At 38.4% G+C, this 18,440-nt stretch overlaps 1 protein-coding gene across 13 annotated transcripts in view; it reads left to right on the top strand.

Annotated features, from left to right (window-relative positions):
• The window catches only part of KDM4C (lysine demethylase 4C), a 457,231-nt gene that overhangs the window by 287,508 nt on the left and 151,283 nt on the right, over positions 1-18,440 (top strand). Inside the window, exon 13 of one of the 13 annotated variants that reach the window (XM_034988002.1) lies at positions 16,369-16,394. The exons of 11 other annotated variants lie outside the window; for them this stretch is intronic. In XM_034988002.1, the coding sequence (XP_034843893.1) occupies positions 16,369-16,379 (11 nt within the window). In that variant the 3' untranslated portion in view covers positions 16,380-16,394. Of the gene's footprint in view, positions 1-7,629; positions 8,160-16,368; positions 16,395-18,440 lie in introns of those variants that run through there. One more of the 13 variants, XM_034988001.1, reaches the window with a different exon arrangement.

Raw genomic sequence — 18,440 nt, 5'->3', positions numbered from 1 at the left:
GATTCAGAGAGAAATGACATCAGATTGGTAGGGGAGAGCTAATGTTGTGGCTGTTTGGGGTAAGTATGCTGGGACTAGAGTGGAAGCTTGGAAATCGGAGTTAAGACCCCATAGGATCCCTCAGACACACAAAGCTGGACTCTTTTTTTTTAAAGATTTTATTTATTTATTTGACAAAGAGAGACACGGCAAGAGAGGGAACACAGGCAGGGGGAGTGGGAGAGGGAGAAGCAGGCTTCCCGCTGAGCAGGAAGCCTGATGCGGGGCTCGATCCCAGGACCCTGGGATCATAACCTGAGCCGAAGGCAGATGCAAAGCTGGACTCTTAAAAGCCTATACCCTTTGTTAAGGGTGTACTAGGGAAAAACAACCAAAACTGACCATAGGCATAGGCAGAGGACAAGAGGGCTTGCCACCTGGGTCTGGGCTTGAATGGGGAAAGGGGGTAGGTTAATAAGAGAAAGTCACCCTAACAATTCTTAACCATAGGAGCCATCAGATGTATCTCAAGTCAGAAGTTTAAAATAAAAGTGGGTCCTGACTGTTGTTTCTAGGGCATCTAGCAGAAGCAATTAAAATCTTTTGAACCCACTCTGAAGTGGAATCTGGTTTATTACTGGAAAATAGACTCTGACTAAAGTCCTAGCCTAGTTGTCCCTTATCAGGTTTCTTTTTTTTTTTTTTAAGATTTTACTTAAAAATCAGATTGCCTGATTTGAGAGAGAAACAGTTAGAGCATGAGTGGGGAGAGAGGCAGAAGGAGAAGGAGAGGGACAAGCAAACTCCCCATTGAGTAGGGAGCCCAACATAGGGCTCAATCCTAGGACCCTGAGATCATGACCTGAGCTGAAATCAAGAGTCAGATGCTTAATCCACTGAGCCACCCAGGCGCCCCACCTCCCCTCCCCCTTATCGGTTTTTTGACTAAGATTGGCCTTAGTTTCTTCTTGGGTGAAATATAAGAATTGGCCAGAAATGATCGGAATTTCTAACTTACAGGCTCAGGAATAGATTTTTGGCATTTTAAATTACCCTGAAATGACACGTGGTGATATGTTGAGCTCATCTCCAGTGGACCAAATTTTTATTTCTAATTCTTCAACTATAATTTTATGATTTCTAGAATAATTATACAGAAAGATTGAAAGACACAGATACCCATCTGTACCATGTTTACCCAACTGCAAAGGTGACCCCACCCACAAGTTTGAAAATTGACAAGATTCAGATTAAAGCCCTGCTATGGCTCTAATTTTCTCTAATCTGAACTGTCTGGATAACTCTTTATAAATCATTAATTCAGCAAGTGCAGTACGGTAATGAGCTGCTAAGCATCTCTTTGAAATTAAAGACAGCTTAGACCCTGATCCCTATCTCTGTAATGTCTGCATGCCTTGAGGGTTAGATTAGAAGTGTATTTCAGGCAGTGTTACAGCAATTTATTTTTTAGACAGCCTGTCTCTATTAATATTATAATTCATTTAGTAATGGATTAAATATTTAAATATAGAGATGGAAGAGATGGAAATTACGGCTTTAATTAGAGATTATTCTTGGTGTTTGACCATTTAACCTATTTAACCTAGGTTTTCAGTTATTTTAAAGAATAAAATGTATACATTTAAGTACAGTTAAGTAAGGAAAATCTCAGGAACGCAAGTCTGACAAAATTTGATTACTTTCACAAATGATTTTCTCTGTTTCACACTCCTTTCATTAAAATGCTCATGTTTATAATGCAAATTGCATGCTGAATTGGTCTGAAACACATTTTCCCATGACTAGAACTACCCACTGATTTCACTTTATTGGAGATTTTTGTTTTCTTCTGGGATTGCCTGATATTTCCTGTGGTATTTTCTAAAATTTAGCCTGGGTCATTCAGTCACTGTAAGTCCTACTAGTATACAAGCTGGTTCCTGGGCACTTTGCAATTGTCCCTCTAACAAAAGGACATTATTTAGAATTGGCTGTTTCACTTTACCTTTGGTAGATAGTTGTTTTAGGGGAGAATTATGCCCTTCAGTCCCTGGCATGCTGTAACTCCCTCCTTTCTAACAGAATTGGTATAGATGTGCCAGTCTTCATTTTATTTCTTTTAAGGATTAAGTGGATATGCTGACCAAATATAATAGTGATGTCTTTTATTGATTCAAACTTTACAAATATTATTTAAGTATTAAATTAGATAACAATTTTATTTTAAATATCGAAAGCACCTGTTTGTTTGTTTTGCCAGAGGGTAATGAGTACATGACTGTTTATGGTGGCAACCAGAAACCTTGTTCTAGTCTTTCGTTGGCTGTTAATGGCTATGTGGCCTTGGGAGAACAGTCATGTAATCTCTCTAAGGCTTATCATGTTTCCTCATCTCATTAATAGTCCTAAAGTTTCTTTCAAACCCTAAAGTTTCATTCAAACTTGAATCCTATGAAAATATAATAGGAGAGGATACTATGTAGTCCCTCACCCCATGTTAGCCTTTCATTGAAAAGCAAAATAGTGAAGTATAGGAACATCCCTCATCAACCGTGTTTCCCCTCTGTAAAAAGTTCCCTGTGATTTAAAAAAAACAATGCTGTTTTATGACTGTTGCATGTCATGCTCCAAATGTTATTAATTTTTACATAATGATCTCTTTGTTCCATCAATTCTTATTAGCTTGAGGTAATATTACACTTTCATAATAAGCACAGTTGTATTTTTGTCTGTTTAAGCAATAAAACAGCAACTTCAGCAGATTACTAAGTAGATTGGCTTGGAATGTTTGTTGATAGATCACAGCCAATGTTTTCATGCATGATGTGGACATAAAACATTAAATGTTGGCATTCAGATTTAATGGATATTTTATCTAGCACTCACCTGTGTAATAATTGTCAGGCATTCTCAGTTTAGCTTGATTTCTCTGTCAGTAAATTCCATCGGAAGCCCCAATGGCATCGACTTTTACTGCAATATGGGGAATAAAAATCAAAAACACCTTGCTTTTATTATGCTAGTGGCTTCATAAGGGTTTGATTGAATTAGAGGGAAAAATGCTGGCTTTTAACTTACGTGGTTGCTTTCTGTACTTTTTAGGATAGTCTTGGAACTTTTTTTCAGAGAAAACTCTTAATAAAGCCTATATTTTTATAATACATATGTATATGTACTGGAAATAATCTTTTTTTTTTCAAACAATGGTTGGCATGAAGTCTTATGATCAAGCATCTGAGTGTGCTAAAAGCATTGGGTTTGTAAAATGATAGTCAAGACTTTAATTCTTTTGAATTCATGTGTGTATTGTTACTCTTAAAGTCTGGTAGAAACATCTGAGAGATAGCTTTGGTACTATAATTATGTGGTTCATTCCATTCTCTAGAAAAATAAATTACTGTATTAGGTTGAAATGTATAAAATTGCTAATATTTGATTTTTTCTTTACAGAAACTGTAATGTCATACAACTTAATGTATTACTCTATATTTCCGTACACTTGTACACAACCCCTTTTACCTGGAGACAAAGATGTCTTAACCCCATAGGCCATTGAATTATCCCATATTTTGTACCATATTTTCTGCATTTTTTTTTAAAGATTTTATTTATTTATTTGACAGAGAGAGACACAGAGAGAGAGGGAACACAAGCAGAGGGAGTGGGAGAGAGAGGCAGGCTTCCCGCCGAGCAGGGAGCCTGATGCGGGGCTCGATCCCAGGACCCTGGGATCATGACCTGAGCCGAAGGCGGACGCTTAACCACTGAGCCACCCAGGCGCCCCTATTTTCTGCATTTTTATTTCCATGTTTTGTTTGGTTGTGAAACTAACTATGAAGATCAAGAATAAGTGTGCGAAGTTTACATAGATTTTAAAATTTAATTTTATGATTACTTGATGGCCTTCATTTTCTTTGTTTTGTACCTGACTATTGAAAACTTAGTCCTGAGCTGGCAGTATTCTGCAGGTTGATATTTGGGGACTATTGTCCTGGATTTTAGGAGGGGACTTTTCCCTGTTGCGGTTTGGGGGGTGGTTGCTTAAGTGACATGTGTAAGGCTCCCAGAGAGTGAATGATTAGGAATCTGATAGGATTAGGAATGATAATAATGATTATCATTTCAATTCTGTATAGAGTTGTGGATTTTTTTGTTTTTTTCCTTTTCTCTGCATCTTAGTTTCCCAGTTTTAGGAAAATGATGAGGTGACTACTTTTTTAATATGTATCAAAGGGATATCTAAATTCTATACCAATATTCCATTGTTTTATTGCTTGTGTTTTGTTTTGGGGAAACATTTTCAAGATTGAACCATGCAGCGATTTTTGCAGTGCTAATAGAAGGAATTGAAACTTAAGGAGAAAAGGTTTGCTATAATATGTGAACATGTTTGAATATTACTCAAATATTTCCATAGTTGTTAATGTCTTTTCTTGAGGAAATATACTGTATAATGTTTGTAAGTCAGTTTGCCAAGGATCTGGGGTAAGAATGTTCTTGGGAGAGAACAGTGAGTGCAAAGGCCCCCCAGAGGGACTGAGTGTGGCTTGTTTGATGAGCAGCAAGAAGTATAGCTGACAGGACTACCGGATGGCTTTGGATGTGGAAAGGCAGAATAAACATTTGCCAGCACGTCCTCTTCTTACTTCTGTGCCTTCTCTCACATAGTCCGTGCCCTTGTTCCCCTAGTCGTTGGCATCATGGCTGCTCCATATAAAGTTCTTGTCTGTCTCCTTTGCAGCTGTTCTGTTTAAAACGCCAAGCAACTCCCCTGTCAGGGCTTTGGGCAAAATGTCTCAGGATCCTGCTTCCTTTACATAGATGACCAGGGCTGACTGTTAGCTAAGGGGAACTTTTTTTGGCATGTGAATTGTAACATGCTAGTGGTCCTTTGCTTAGAGATCTTGTTCAGCCAGTTTTTGACTTTGTATTATAGATGCTGATAATGAAATAGTTTAGGAAACTGGAGGTTTCTCCCCTGGGAACTTTTGAACTCTTTGAAGGCAAAGGACTGTTTATTTTTACTTCTAATTTTCAGCATCTGTCCTATTGCCTAGCACACTGTGAGTTTCATATGCTCACTCTTTGACCTGTCTTTGATTTGATGCTCAGAATATGCTCCTTTTGCTACCATATTGTCAGCTAGTTTTCCAAAGATAGGCCAGCTTTCCTTCAGGAATTTTCTTCTCCCCATCCCTACCACAGTGTGAGAATTGACCATGCTGCTTTCTTCCTATTGTATACATTATTAGTAATTGTTATTTACTATTCTGGAAGGTAGATGGTATTATTGTCATTATTCCTGTTGAGGAAACTGAGCTCAGAGACTTTATTTCACTTGTCCAGGGCCACAAGGCTTGTAGTTGGTAGATAACAAGCTTTAAATCTAGCTTCCAAATTTATATTCTTTTTACTTTATCACATTAGGAACCCCCCAAAACAGCCCCAGTCCTGATAAAAGAAGCTGAAGTGAACACATATAAATGTCTAAGAACCGGCCATCTCTGTTGAGTAGTCCCTGTTGCTGTACATGTGTATTGTAAGAATGTGTACATATGAGCTAACATTCTTTAATGGGTTTAAGTAACATTGGTAATGCCACAGTTCTCCGTGCAGCCCACCTCCCCAGAGGTACTATAAGTATCAGGACATTTTTGTGTAATAGGAATTTTGAAGGAGTATACTTTGGGATGTTTCTTTCTTTCTTTCTTTTTTTTTTTTTTTTTAAGATTTATTTATTTGAAAGAATCCAGGGCGGGGAGAGGCAGAGGGAGAGACAGAGAGAGCATCTCAAGCAGACTGTACACCGAGCACAGGGCACATGATCCCATGACCCTGAGACCATGACTTGAGCTGAAACCAAGAATCAAATGCTCAACTGACTGCTCCACCCAGATGCCCTATTTCTGTTGTTTAAAATAGTATATTGAACGAGTTGGAATGCATCCTTTTGAAATGTTTTTGACATCTCTGTTATTGTTATGTATAAAGAATAAGACTATGTCTATCCATTTAGTTTAAGAAGTGCTTTAGAACTGGGGTGCCCGTGTGGCTCATTTAGTTAAGCATCTGACTCTTGGTTTCAGCTCAGGTCATGATCTCAGGGTCTTCGGATCAAGCCATGTGTCAGGCTCTGTGCTCAGCGAGGAGTCTGCTTGAATTTCTCTCCCTCTCCCCCTGCCCTTCCCCCTGTTCACTCTCTCTCTCTCTCAAATAAATAAATAAATAAATAAATAAATCTTTAAAAAAAAAGTGCGTTAGAACTAAAACAGAATTCTCTGTTATCCATTATTACATTAGCATTTTAGGGGATACATAATTTAATTTCTCCTCAATGTCAATACTTCCCAGTAAAACCATACCTTAATGTCCTATAATTCTTTCTTTTTTGTACTTTTGAACACACCTTTACAAACCTTTGAAACTCAGCAATTCATAAAACATTAAAATTCGGTTTGTATGCAGATTATTAAGTAGTCTGTATAGGAACAATAGTTCACAAGTTTGAATTTGTTTGTCTGAGTAGTTCATTTATGCCCTTGCTCCTCTTCCCTCTTCCTCCTCCCCCACAGTTTCTTCCAGGACATTTGACACCATATATAATGCATCCCAGGACTGAGATTTTGCTCAAGTACCTGAAAGATAACAGATGCTGCTGTGCTCTTCATAGCAGAGAGTAATGCTCAACCAGCCAAAACACATCACTGGAACGTAGCCCCACCAGCAAACTGCTTGTGCTGATTGTAAGGGGAAAATCATACTGTAGTAGAGTAGATGGCTTTCCCATCTTTTGGGTTCCATCAGTAAGTCCTGGCAACAGCCCTTCAACAATGGCCCAAATGTTTTTCTGTTAAGAAATCTACTTGCACTTAGTAAGCAAAATTTGTTTGAAAAGACTGTACTGAGGAGTGAAATAAATCTGACATACATCTGCTTTTAAACAGTTTTCCCCAATTCATAGGAGCCACCTAACATTATTTTGACTGCAGGGTTTTTTTTAACTTTAAAGATTGCATATTTTTGTAACTACAGAAACTTACAAATCCCCTTTCCTTTATTCCAGACTTTTAAATATATTTTATAGAATTGACATCATATAGTTTTGTATCTGTATTTTAAATTTATTAATGCAGTATTCATATTCACTCAATATTATGTTATATATGTATTCATATTTACTATATTTCAGTAATGCTCTTCATCCTTTCTAGGGGTGCCTGGGTGGCTCATTGGGTTAAGAGTCTGACTCTTGATCTCAGCTCAGATCTTAATCTCAGGGCTGTGAGTTCAAGCCCTGTGTTGGGCCCCACTCTAGGCATGGAGCCTACTTAAAAACAAAAAACCCCACAAAACATCCTTTCTAATGATGGCATAATATGGTCATGCCATAATTTATTTATATATTTCTAAGTGAGCACTTTTGGGGGGTACTTTTTTAAAGGACATTTATCTTTTTATTATCATAAATAATATTTAATGATGTTTTTGAATGAATGGGAGAATAAAGGCTTTTTTTTCTCTGAAAATATGGATCTTTTGATAGAAATGTTTATATAATAAGAGGTAATTGGGTACCTATGTAGGTTAGCTGTTCTTATTCCAATTTGTCTTGTCATGTTAAAAGTTTAATATTTAGGGCATATATTTCAGGTAATTTTCTGGATGAAAATTTTCTGGATGATGTTTGCCAAGATTATGCTACAAACCCCACAGGTTAATGCTGGAGACCTAGAGGGGAAGGAACCATCATCATCTGTTGAAGACCTAGGTCCTACATAGTAATGGGGAGCAGCATTGTGGCTGGTATCTCATATAACCTGTTGGAAAACCTTGTAATTTAGAAAATCTTATGCTCATTTTGCAAATGAACAAACAGGTTTAGAATTACAACCAAACTTTAAGACAACACAGATTGCATGAATGAAACATTATTTTAAGTTACTCTATTCGAGTTGGATTGAAGCTCCATTCTTGTATCCATGTTTCCTTCAGAACAGTTGCATAACCATTGGTCTAGACCACAAAGTCAGGGGTCTGTTACATTTCTTACCTAATTTATTACATTGTTTAGCTGTATAATATTTGCCATAGACTTAATCTTATGTTCACTTGAACTAATATTTTTAAATATTACATTTTGTTTCATTCTTTACTTATATAAACCTGTTTTTTAGTTATGAAAAGCAATGTTTGTATGAAAAGCAATGTAAATTTTTTTATATAGAAAGTAACCAAAAATAAATACTTAATCATTAAAATTGAAAGTGTATATCTGTAATAATCCCTAAGATCACTTCTCAGTGGCCCCTACTACACCTTGGGAAGTTTTATTAATTTGAAAGAAAAGCTGCTCTCTGAATAATGGAGCATACCCAAATGAGTGTAAGTAGAAATGTTAAAAAGAGTCTATGAATATCTTAAGATTCTCAAGTGAGTTGCGGGAAGCCTGACTTTTTTTTTTTTTTTTTTTTTTCAGAACCAGAGTATTTAGGATTTCCTGAGCTCCCGACTTTATAATACTCAGTAGGATTGAGTCTCTTCCATGCAATCCCTTTCTGACTGCTGTGGAGTCATTGGGTCAGCATCACATGTGCTACTGGCCCTCAGACTTTATAGTTACATACTGACAAGACACAATTCTAGTTATCCCTTTGTGACTGGATTCGATATTTGAAAAACAACATAGTTTATGGTCCTGAGGAGAGGGCCAGTACTCCAAGTGTGAATACTTCTGACAGCAGATGTGTGGGTTATTTTTCCCAATGCAGCCTTTTCTTTAACTCCTTAGACACCATTGGGTGTCCTACAATTTTGTTCATTTCTGACAATTTTGTTCATTTCTCCAGAGTTAGCACAGTCCCCACAAATTAAGAGCTCAGTGACACAGGATACCTCCACTTTAGACACCGATTGCTAGTCTTTACTCCTGATCAATGTGCTATAAAGTCTGGGGGATCCTACAACTCCCTTCTCAGGTTTGATCATTTGCTGGAATGGTTCACAGAACTCAGGAAAACACTTTACATTTATTTTACTTTATTATGTTAGTCACTATACATTACATCATTAGTTTTTGATGTGGAGATCATGATTCATTGTTTGCATATAACACCCAGTGCTCCATGCAAAATGTGCCCTCCTTAATACCCATCACCAGGCTAACCCATCCCCCCACCTCCCTCCCCTCCAGAACCCTCAGTTTGTTTCTCAGAGTCCATAGTCTCTCATGGTTCGTCTCTCCCTCCGATTCCCCCCCTTCATTTTTCCCTTCCTTCTAATGTCCTCCATGCTATTCCTTATGTTCCACAAATAAGTGAAACCATATGATAATTGACTTTCTCTGCTTGACTTATTTCACTTAGCATAACCTCCTCCAGTCCCATCCATGTTGATGTAAAAGTTGGGTATTCATCCTTTCTGATGGCTGAGTAATATTCCATTGTATATATGGACCACATCTTCTTTATCCATTCATCTGTTGAAGGGCATCTCAGCTTTTTCCAGTTTGGCTATTGCTGACATTGCTGCTATGAACATTGGGGTGCATATGGCCCTTCTTTTCACTACATCTGTGTCGTTGGGGTAAATACCCAGGAGTGCAATTGCTGGGTCATAGGGTAGTTCTATTTTTAATTTTCTGAGGCACCTCCACACTGTTTTCCAAAGTGGCTGTACCAACTTGCATTCCCATCAATAGTGTAAGAGGGTTCCCCTTTCTCCACAACCTCCCCAACATTTGTTGTTTCTTGCCCTGCCCATTTTTGCCATTCTGACTGGTGTAAGGTGGTATCTCAATGTGGTTTTGATTTGAATTTCCCTGATGGCTAATGATGATGAACATTTTTTCATGTGTCTGTTAGCCATTTGTAGGTCTTCTTTGGAGAAGTGTCTGTTCATGTCTTCTGCCCATTTTTTGACTTGATTATTTGTTTTTGGGGTGTTGAGGTTGAGAAGTTCTTTATAGATTTTGGAAATCAGTGCTTTGTCTGTAGTGTCATTTGCAAATATCTTCTCCCATTCTGTGGGTTTCCTCTTTGTTTTGTTGACTGTTTCCTTTGCTGTGCAGAAGCTTTTTATCTTGATGAAGTCCCAAAAGTTCATTTTTGCTTTTGTTTCACTAGCTTTTGGAGATCTATCTTGAAAGAAGTTGCTGTGGCCAATGTCAAAAGGTTATTGCCTATGTTCTCCTCTAGGATTTTGATGGATTCCTGTCTCACATTGAGGTCTTTCATCCATTTTGAGTTTATCTTTGTGTATGGGGTTAGAGAATGGTTGAGTTTCATTCTTCTGCATGTGGCTGTCCAATTTTCCCAGCACCATTTATTGAAGAGACTGTCTTTTTTCCATTGCATATTTTTTCCTGCTTTGTCAAAAGATTATTTGACCATAGACTCGAGGGTCCATATCCGGGCTCTCTATTCTGTTCCATTGGTCTATATGTCTGTTTTTGTGCCAGTACCATGCTGTCTTGGTGATCACTGCTTTGTAATATAGCTTGAAATCGGGCAACATGATGGCGCCAACTTTGGTTTTCTTTTTCAACATTTCCTTGGAGATTTGGGGTCTTTTCTGATTCCATATAAATTTTATGATTGTTTGTTCCAGCACTTTGAAAAATGTCATTGGAACTTTGATCGGGATGGCATTGAAGGTATAGATTGCTGTGGGTAGCATAGACATTTTAACAATGTTTATTCTTCCAATCCATGAGCATGGAATATTTTTTCCATCTTTTTGTGGATTCTTTGATTTCTTTCATGAGTGTTCTGTAGTTCCTAGAGTATAGATTCTTTACCTCTTTGATTAGGTTTATTCTGAGACATCTTATGGTTTTTGGTGCTATTGTAAATGGAATTCTTTCCCTAATTTCTCTTTCTACAGTTGCATTGTTAGTGTATAAGAAAGCAACGGATTTCTGTGCATTGATTTTGCATCCTGCCACATTACTGAATTGCTATATGAGTTCTAGTAATTTGGGGGTGGAGTCTTTTGGGTTTTCCACATAAAGTATCATGTCATCTGTGAAGCGAGAGAGTTTGACTTCTTCTTTGCCAGTTTGAATACCTTTTATTTCTTTTTGTTGTCTGATTGCTGTTGCTAGGACTTCTAGTACTATGTTGAACAATAATGACAAGAGTGGGCATCCTTGACGTGTTCCTGATCTTAAGGGAAAGGCTCTCAGCTTTTTCCCATGAGGATGATATTCCCTGTGGGTTTTTCGTAGACAGATTTTCTGAACTTGAGGAATGTTCCCTCTATCCCTATACTCTGAAGAGTTTTACTCAGGAAAGGATGCTGTATTTTGTCAAATGCTTTTTCTGCATCAATTGAGAGGACCATATGATTCTCCTCCCTCCTCTTATTAATGTGTTCTATCACATTGATTGACTTGCGAATGTTGAACCACCCTTGCATCCCAGGGATAAATCCCACTTGGTTGTGGTTGGATGATCCTTTTAATGTATTGTTGGATCCTATTAGCTAGGATTTTGTTGAGGATTTTGGAATCCATATTCATCAGGGATATCAGTCTGAAAGTCTCTTTTTTTTTTTTTTAAAGATTTTTTATTTATTTATCTGAGAGATAGAATGGGAGACAGAGAGCATGAGAGGGGGAGGATCAGAGGGAGAAGCAGACTCCCTGCCGAGCAGGGAGCCCGATGCGGGACTCGATCCCGGGACTCCAGGATCATGACCTGAGCTGAAGGCAGTTGCTTAACCAACTGAGCCACCCAGGTGCCCCGAAAGTCTCTTTTTTGATGGGGTCTTTGCCTGGTTTGAGAATTATGGTAATGCTGGCCTCATAGAATGAGTCTGGAAGCTTTCCTTGTTTCTATTTTTCAAAACAGCTTCAGGACAAAAGGTATTATTTCTTCTTTGAATGTTTGGTAGAATTCCTCAGGGAATCCATCAGGCCCTGGACTCTTGTTTTTTGGGATGTTTTTGATCACTGCTTCAATCTCGTTCTGATTATTGGCCTATTCAGGTTGTCAGTTTCTTCCTGTTTTAGTCTTGGCAGCTTATAGGTTTCCAGAAAGGCCTCCATTTCATCCAGATTGCTCAGTTTATTGGCATATAGTTGTTGATAATAATTTCTAATAATTGTTTCTATTTCCTTGGTGTTAGTCGTGATCTTTCTCCTTTCATTCATCATTTTATTAATTTGGGTCCTTTCTCTTTTCTTTTGGATAAGTCTGGCCAGTGGCTTATCGATCTTATTAATTCTTTCAAAGAACCAGCTTCTAGTTTCGTTGATCTGATCTACTGTGTTTCTGGTTTCTAATTCATTGATCTCTGCTCTAATCTTAATTATTTCTCTTCTAATGCGTGGCTTAGGCATCATTTGTTGCCTTTTCTCTAGTTATTTAAGGTGTTAACTTAGTTGGTGAATTTGGGATTTTTCTATTTTTTTGAGTGAGGCTTGGATGCCTATGTATTTCCCCCTTACGACCACCTTTGCAGTATCCCATAGGTTTTGGACTGATGTGTTTTCTTTCTCATTGGTTTCCATGAACTGTTTAAGTTTTTCTTTGATTTCCTGGTTGACCCAAGCATTCTTGAGTAGAGTGGTCTTTAGCTTCCAATTGTTTGAATTTCTTCCAAATTTTTTCTTGTGATTGAGTGCCAGTTTTAAAGCATTATGGTCTGAGAAGATGCAGGGAATAATCTCAATCTTTTGTTATTGGTTGAGACCTGATTTGTGACCCAGTATGTGATCTATTCTGGAGAAACTTCCATGTGGGTTCGAGAAGAATGAGTATTCTGTTGTTTTAGGGTGGAATGTTCTGTATGTATCTATAAAGTCCATCTGGTCCAGTCTGTCATTCAAAGCTCTTGTTTCTTTGTTGATTTTCTGCTTAGATGATCTGTCTATTGCTGAGAGTGGAGTATTGAGGTCTCCTACAATTAATGTATTGTTATCAATATGACTCTTTATTTTGGCTAACAGTTGGCTTATGTAGATGGCTGCTCTCATGTTGGGGGCGTAGATATTTACAATTGTTAGATCTTCTTGTTGGATATATCCTTTAAGAATGATATAGTGTTCTTCTGTGTCTCTAACTACAGTCTTTAGTTTAAAATCTAATTTGTCTGATATAAGAATTGCTACCCCAGCTTTCTTTTGAGGTCTGCTGGCATGGAAGATAGATCTCCATCCCTTCACTTTCTATCTTTAGGTTCAAAATGAGTCTCTTGTAGACAGCATATGGATGGGTCCTGTCTTTTTATCCAATATGCAGCCCAGTGCCGTTTTATGGGAGCATTTAGGCTGTTCAGGTTGAGAGTGATTATTAAAAGATATGAACTTATTGTCATCATGTTGCCTGTGAAGACCTTCTTTTTATAGATTGTCCCTGTAAATTTCTGTTTTATATCAGTCTTGGGGTCTTTCTCCTTTTATAGAACCCCCCTTAATATTTCTTGCAGGACTGGCTTAGTGGTCACATATTCTTTCAGTTTCTGCCTGTCTTGGAAGCTCTGCATCTCTCTATCCATTCTAGATGACAGCCTTGCTGGATAAAATATTCTTGGCTGCATGTTCTTCTCATTTAGTACCCTGAATATGTCTTGCCAGCCCTTTCTGGCTTTCTAGGTCTCTGTGGATAGGTCTGACGTTATTCTGATTTTCCTCCCTCTGTACGTAAAGAATCTCTTCCCACTACCTGCCCTTAAGATGGTTTCCTTGGTTCTAAGATTTGCGAGTTTTACTATTACATGCCAGGGCATTGGCCTGTTTTCCTTGATCTTGGGAGGGGTCCTCTCTGCCTCTAGGACACGAATGTTTGTTTCATTCCCCAGATTAGGGAAGTTCTCAGCCTACGATTTGCTCAAATATATCTTGTAGTCCGCTCTCTCTCTCCACCCCCTCCGGGATTCCAATAATTCTGACATTGGAACGTTTCATGGTGTCACTTTTTTCTCTGATTCTATTTTCATGGATTCTGAGTTGTTTTTCCCTCGCCTCCTCTTTTCCCTTTTTATCTATTAAATTGTCTTCCAGGTCACTAATTCGTTCTTCTGCCTCATTTACCCTAGCTGTTAGATTATCTAGATTAGATTGGATCTCATTGATAGCATTTTTAAATTCTGCTAATTCAGCTTTCGTTTCTGCCCTTAGAGACTCTCTGTTGCCATTAATCGATTTCTCCATTCTAGCTATTGTCTTCACAGTTGCTAGCCTGAATTCCATCTCTGACATCTTGGTTATATCTGCATCCATCTGTAGATCTTTGGCATAAGTCATAATCTCTGAGTCTTTCCTATTTTGGGAGTACCTTCTCCTAGTCATTCTGTTGAGGGGTGGTTGAGGGAATATATAGAGTCCAAATTATTGACCACAACCCAAGCAAGATGCACCTGTTTTATAGGGACCTTAGGCCTCTTGTTCTCCCAGTCTATCTTCTGGGGGAGAGGCCTGCCGTGCTGTTACTCAGGCAACCCTGTTTGGGCAGAGTTGCCCTGCCCCCTGTGGAGGGTGATGGGCTCAGTGGAAACTGGTTTTTTTGGGCTTTTGTTCTCTGGCGGCGTTCCCTAGCGGCTTTCTGTGTCTCTTCCGAGAGTCAGAGCAGAAGAGAAACCGCCAGCTGCCCCCAGTTCGCACACCCGGCCCCACCGCTCTGGGTTTCTGTCAGGCGGGCTGCCCTAAAGTCCTTTCCCCACCACTACCCGTGTGTGAGTCTGTGCCCAGTCCCTAGCGCAGGAGGCTGTCGATCACTGGCGGTGTAGGATCCCCATGGCCAGGCTCCCTCCCACTGCTGTTTATCCTCCGATATCTGCCCGGAGAATCACGGCTCCCTGCTTTGTACCTTGGAACCAACCGCCTGCAATATTCTGTTTGTAGAGATACAGATCTGTCTTCTTACATCTGAGGCTGATGTTGTGGATGTTCAGAGTGGTCTGGTAGATATCCAGCTCAATTCCGGGGACCAGTTGGAATAGGGTCCCCTACTCCTCTGCCATCTTTTCCCCCTCTTGTGTTTTTGATTTTAGCCATTCTGGCAGGTGTGAGGTGACAGCTCATTGTACTTTTTATTTGTATTTCCCTGATGAGGATAATGTTGATAATCTTTTCATGTGTCTCTTGGCCATCTGGATGTCTTCCTTGGAGAAATGTCTGTCTGTGTGTTCTGCCCAATTTTTAATTGGATTATTTGTGTAATGGGTTTTGAGTTTTATAAGTTCTTTTTTTTAGAGTTTTATAAGTTCTTTATATATTTTGGATACTAACTCTTTTTTTTTTAAATTTTTTATTGTTATGTTAATCACCATACATTACATCATTAGTTTTTGATGTAGTGTTACATGATTCATTGTTTGTGCATAAGACCCAGTGCTCCATGCAGAACGTGCCCTCCTCAATACCCATCACCAGGCTAAACCAGCCTCCCACCCCTCTCCCCTCTAGAACCCTCAGTTTGTTTTTCAGAGTCCATTGTCTCTCATGGTTCATCTCCCCCTCCGATTTCCCCCCCTTCATTCTTCCCCTCCTGCTATCTTCTTCTTTTTTTTTTTCTTAACATATATTGCATTATTTGTTTCAGAGGTACAGATCTGTGATTCAACAGTCTTGCACAATTCACAGCGCTCACCATAGCACATACCCTTACCAGTGTCTATCACCCAGCCACCCCATCCCTCCCACCCCACCCTCCACTCCAGCAACCCTCAGTTTGTTTCCTGAGATTAAGAATTCCTCATATCAGTGAGGTCATATGATACATGTCTTTCTCTGATTGACTTATTTTGCTCAGCATAACACCCTCCAGTTCCATTTGGATACTAACTCTTTATTGGATGTGTCATTTGCAAATAACTTCTTTCATTCCATAAGTTGTCTCTTAGTTTTGTTGTTTGTTTCTTTTGCTGTGGAGAAGCTTTTTATTTTGATGTGGTTCCAACAGTTAATTTTTGCTTTTGTTTCCCTTGCCTCACCTATCTAGAAAAATGTTGCTGTGGCCAGTGTCAGAGAAATTACTGCCTGTGCTCTCTTCTTAGGATTTTTATGGTTTCAGTTCTTTTATTTCGTAACTTAGTCCATTTTGCATGTACAGCTCTTATGAGGGCTCGATTATCCACATGGTTGAATAAATCATCATCAATTGGCAGTTTAACTCAATCTTCAGCCCCTGTCCACTCCATTGAAGTCAGAGGTGGGGCTGAAGTGCCAACCCTCTAATCTTGCCTTGGGCTTTTTGGTAACCTGCCCTCATCCTGGAGCTATCTAGGGGCCCCCAGCTACCAGTCAATCATCTTATTAACATGCAAAAGATACTTTTATCAATTCTAAGATTCCAGAAGCTTCTAAGATTAGAATCTCTTGTATCGGGAACCTAGGGGCTGTGACCAAGTATTTCACCCAGTGATGCTCTTCTCACCCATATCATTCAGGAAATTCCTAGGGTTTTAGAAGCTCTCTGCCAGGAACTGGATCAAAGACCAAATATGTTTCTTTTTATATCTCAATATTACAGCAAGTATGATTTGAATAGCAAACACGGAGGATTATTTTGGAGATGCATTTAAGCTACATTGATGAAGGATGAGGTGAGTTGTAAGCAGGCTGCCTATGAGGGGCCACTTATTGTGATTTTATCTAAGTGGCAAAAGTATGGTTGCCTCTTAGTGCTGTCACATATGTAAATCAAATAGTGTTGGTTTACCTCTTAATTCTTATTGACCACTGTTCTTGGGTTCTGTGTGCATATCTATTTCTACTACCTTTCTCCAAGAGCTTTTATTTCTGCCAGAAATTCAGAAGTAGAGGCAAAGTTTGGTTTCTTAGGTATAAGTCAGAAACATTTTTTTTTCATTTTTTGATTTTTAATTTTTAAAAAATACCTTAAGTAATCCCTATACCCAACATGGGGCTCGAACTCATGACCCCAAGATCAAGATTCTCATGTCTACTGACTGAGCCAGCCAGGTGCCCCTAATTTTTAATTTTGTAAGTTTTTATTTTAATTCCAGTTAACATACCATTGTTATATTAGTTTCAGGTGTACAGTATAGTAATTCAACAATTCCATACATCACCGGGTGCTCATTATAACAAGTGCACTCCTTTATCCCTATCACTCATTTCACGCATCCTCCTTCTTCTCTATACTTAAAAGTCTGTTTCTTGGTTTGCCTCTCCTGCTCTTTTTTTTTTTTCCTTTTGCTTCTTTGTTTCTTAAATTCCACATATGAGTGAAATCATATGGTATTTGCCTTTCTCTGACTCATTTTGCTTAGCATAATACGCTCTAGCTCCATCCACGTTTTTGCAAATGGCAAGATTTCATTCGTTTTAATGGCTGAGTAATAGTCCATTGTGTATATATACCACATATCCATTCATCAGATGATGGACATTTGTGCTCTTCCCATTATATGGCTATTGTTGATAATGCTGCTATAAACATCGGGATGCATGTGCCCTTTGAATCAGTAGTTTTGTATTCTTTGGGTAAATACCTAGTAGTGTGATTGCTGGATCATAGGGTAGTTCTATTTTTAACTTTTTGAGGAGCCCCCTTATTGTTTTCCAGAGTGGCTGGACCAATTTGCATTCTCACCAATAGTACATGAGGGTTCCTTTTTCTTCACATCCTCGCTGTTTGTGTTTTTTATTTTAGCCATTCTGACAAGTGTGAGATATCTCATTGTAGTTTTGATTGCATTTCCCTGATGGTAGTGATTATGAACATCCTTTCATGTGTCTGTTGGCCATCTGGATGTCTTCTTTAGAGAAATGTCTGTTCATGTCTTCTGCCCATTTTTTTTTTAAAGCTGGCATATTTGTGTTTTTTGTTGAGTTTTATATGTTCTTTATATATTTTGGGTACTAATCCTTTATCAGATATGTCATTTGCAGATATCTTTCCCCATTCTATAGGTTACCTTTTAGTTTTGTTGATTATTTCCTTTGCTGTGCAGGAAAACTATTGGCGTTGTACCAATAGTTAATTTTTGCTTTTGTTTCCCTTTCCTTAGGTGACCTATCTAGAAATAGGTTGCTATGGCTGATGTCAGAGAAATTACTACCTGTGCTCTAGTCTAGGATTTTATGATTTCAGATTTCACATTTAAGAATTTAATCCATTTTCAATTTATTTTTGTGTATGGTGTGAGTAAGTGGTCCAGTTTCATTCTTTTTCATGTTGCTGTCCAGTTCTCCCAGCACCATTTGTTGAAGAGACTGTCTTTTTCCCATTGGATATTCTTTCCCGCTTTGTCCAACATTAATTGACTATATAATGGTGGGTTTATTTCTGGGTTTTATTCTGTTTTGTTGATCTCTGTATCTAATTTTGTGCCAGCACCATACTGTTTTGATTACTACAACTTTGTAATATAATGTGAAATTTAGAATTGTGATGCCTCCAGCTTTGCTTTGCTTTTCCTTTTTCTTTTCTTTTCTTCTTTCTTTCTTTTCTTTCTTTCTTTCTTTCTTTCTTTCTTTCTTTCTTTCTTTCTTT

This window comes from Mirounga leonina, unplaced genomic scaffold (genome assembly GCF_011800145.1).
Source record: "Mirounga leonina isolate KUSES-001 unplaced genomic scaffold, KU_Mleo_1.0 Mir_447, whole genome shotgun sequence".
In the NCBI taxonomy this organism is placed as follows: Eukaryota; Metazoa; Chordata; class Mammalia; order Carnivora; family Phocidae; genus Mirounga; species Mirounga leonina.
The sequence above is the reverse complement of the archived record's forward strand: the minus strand, read 5'-3'. Positions and strand labels throughout refer to the sequence as shown.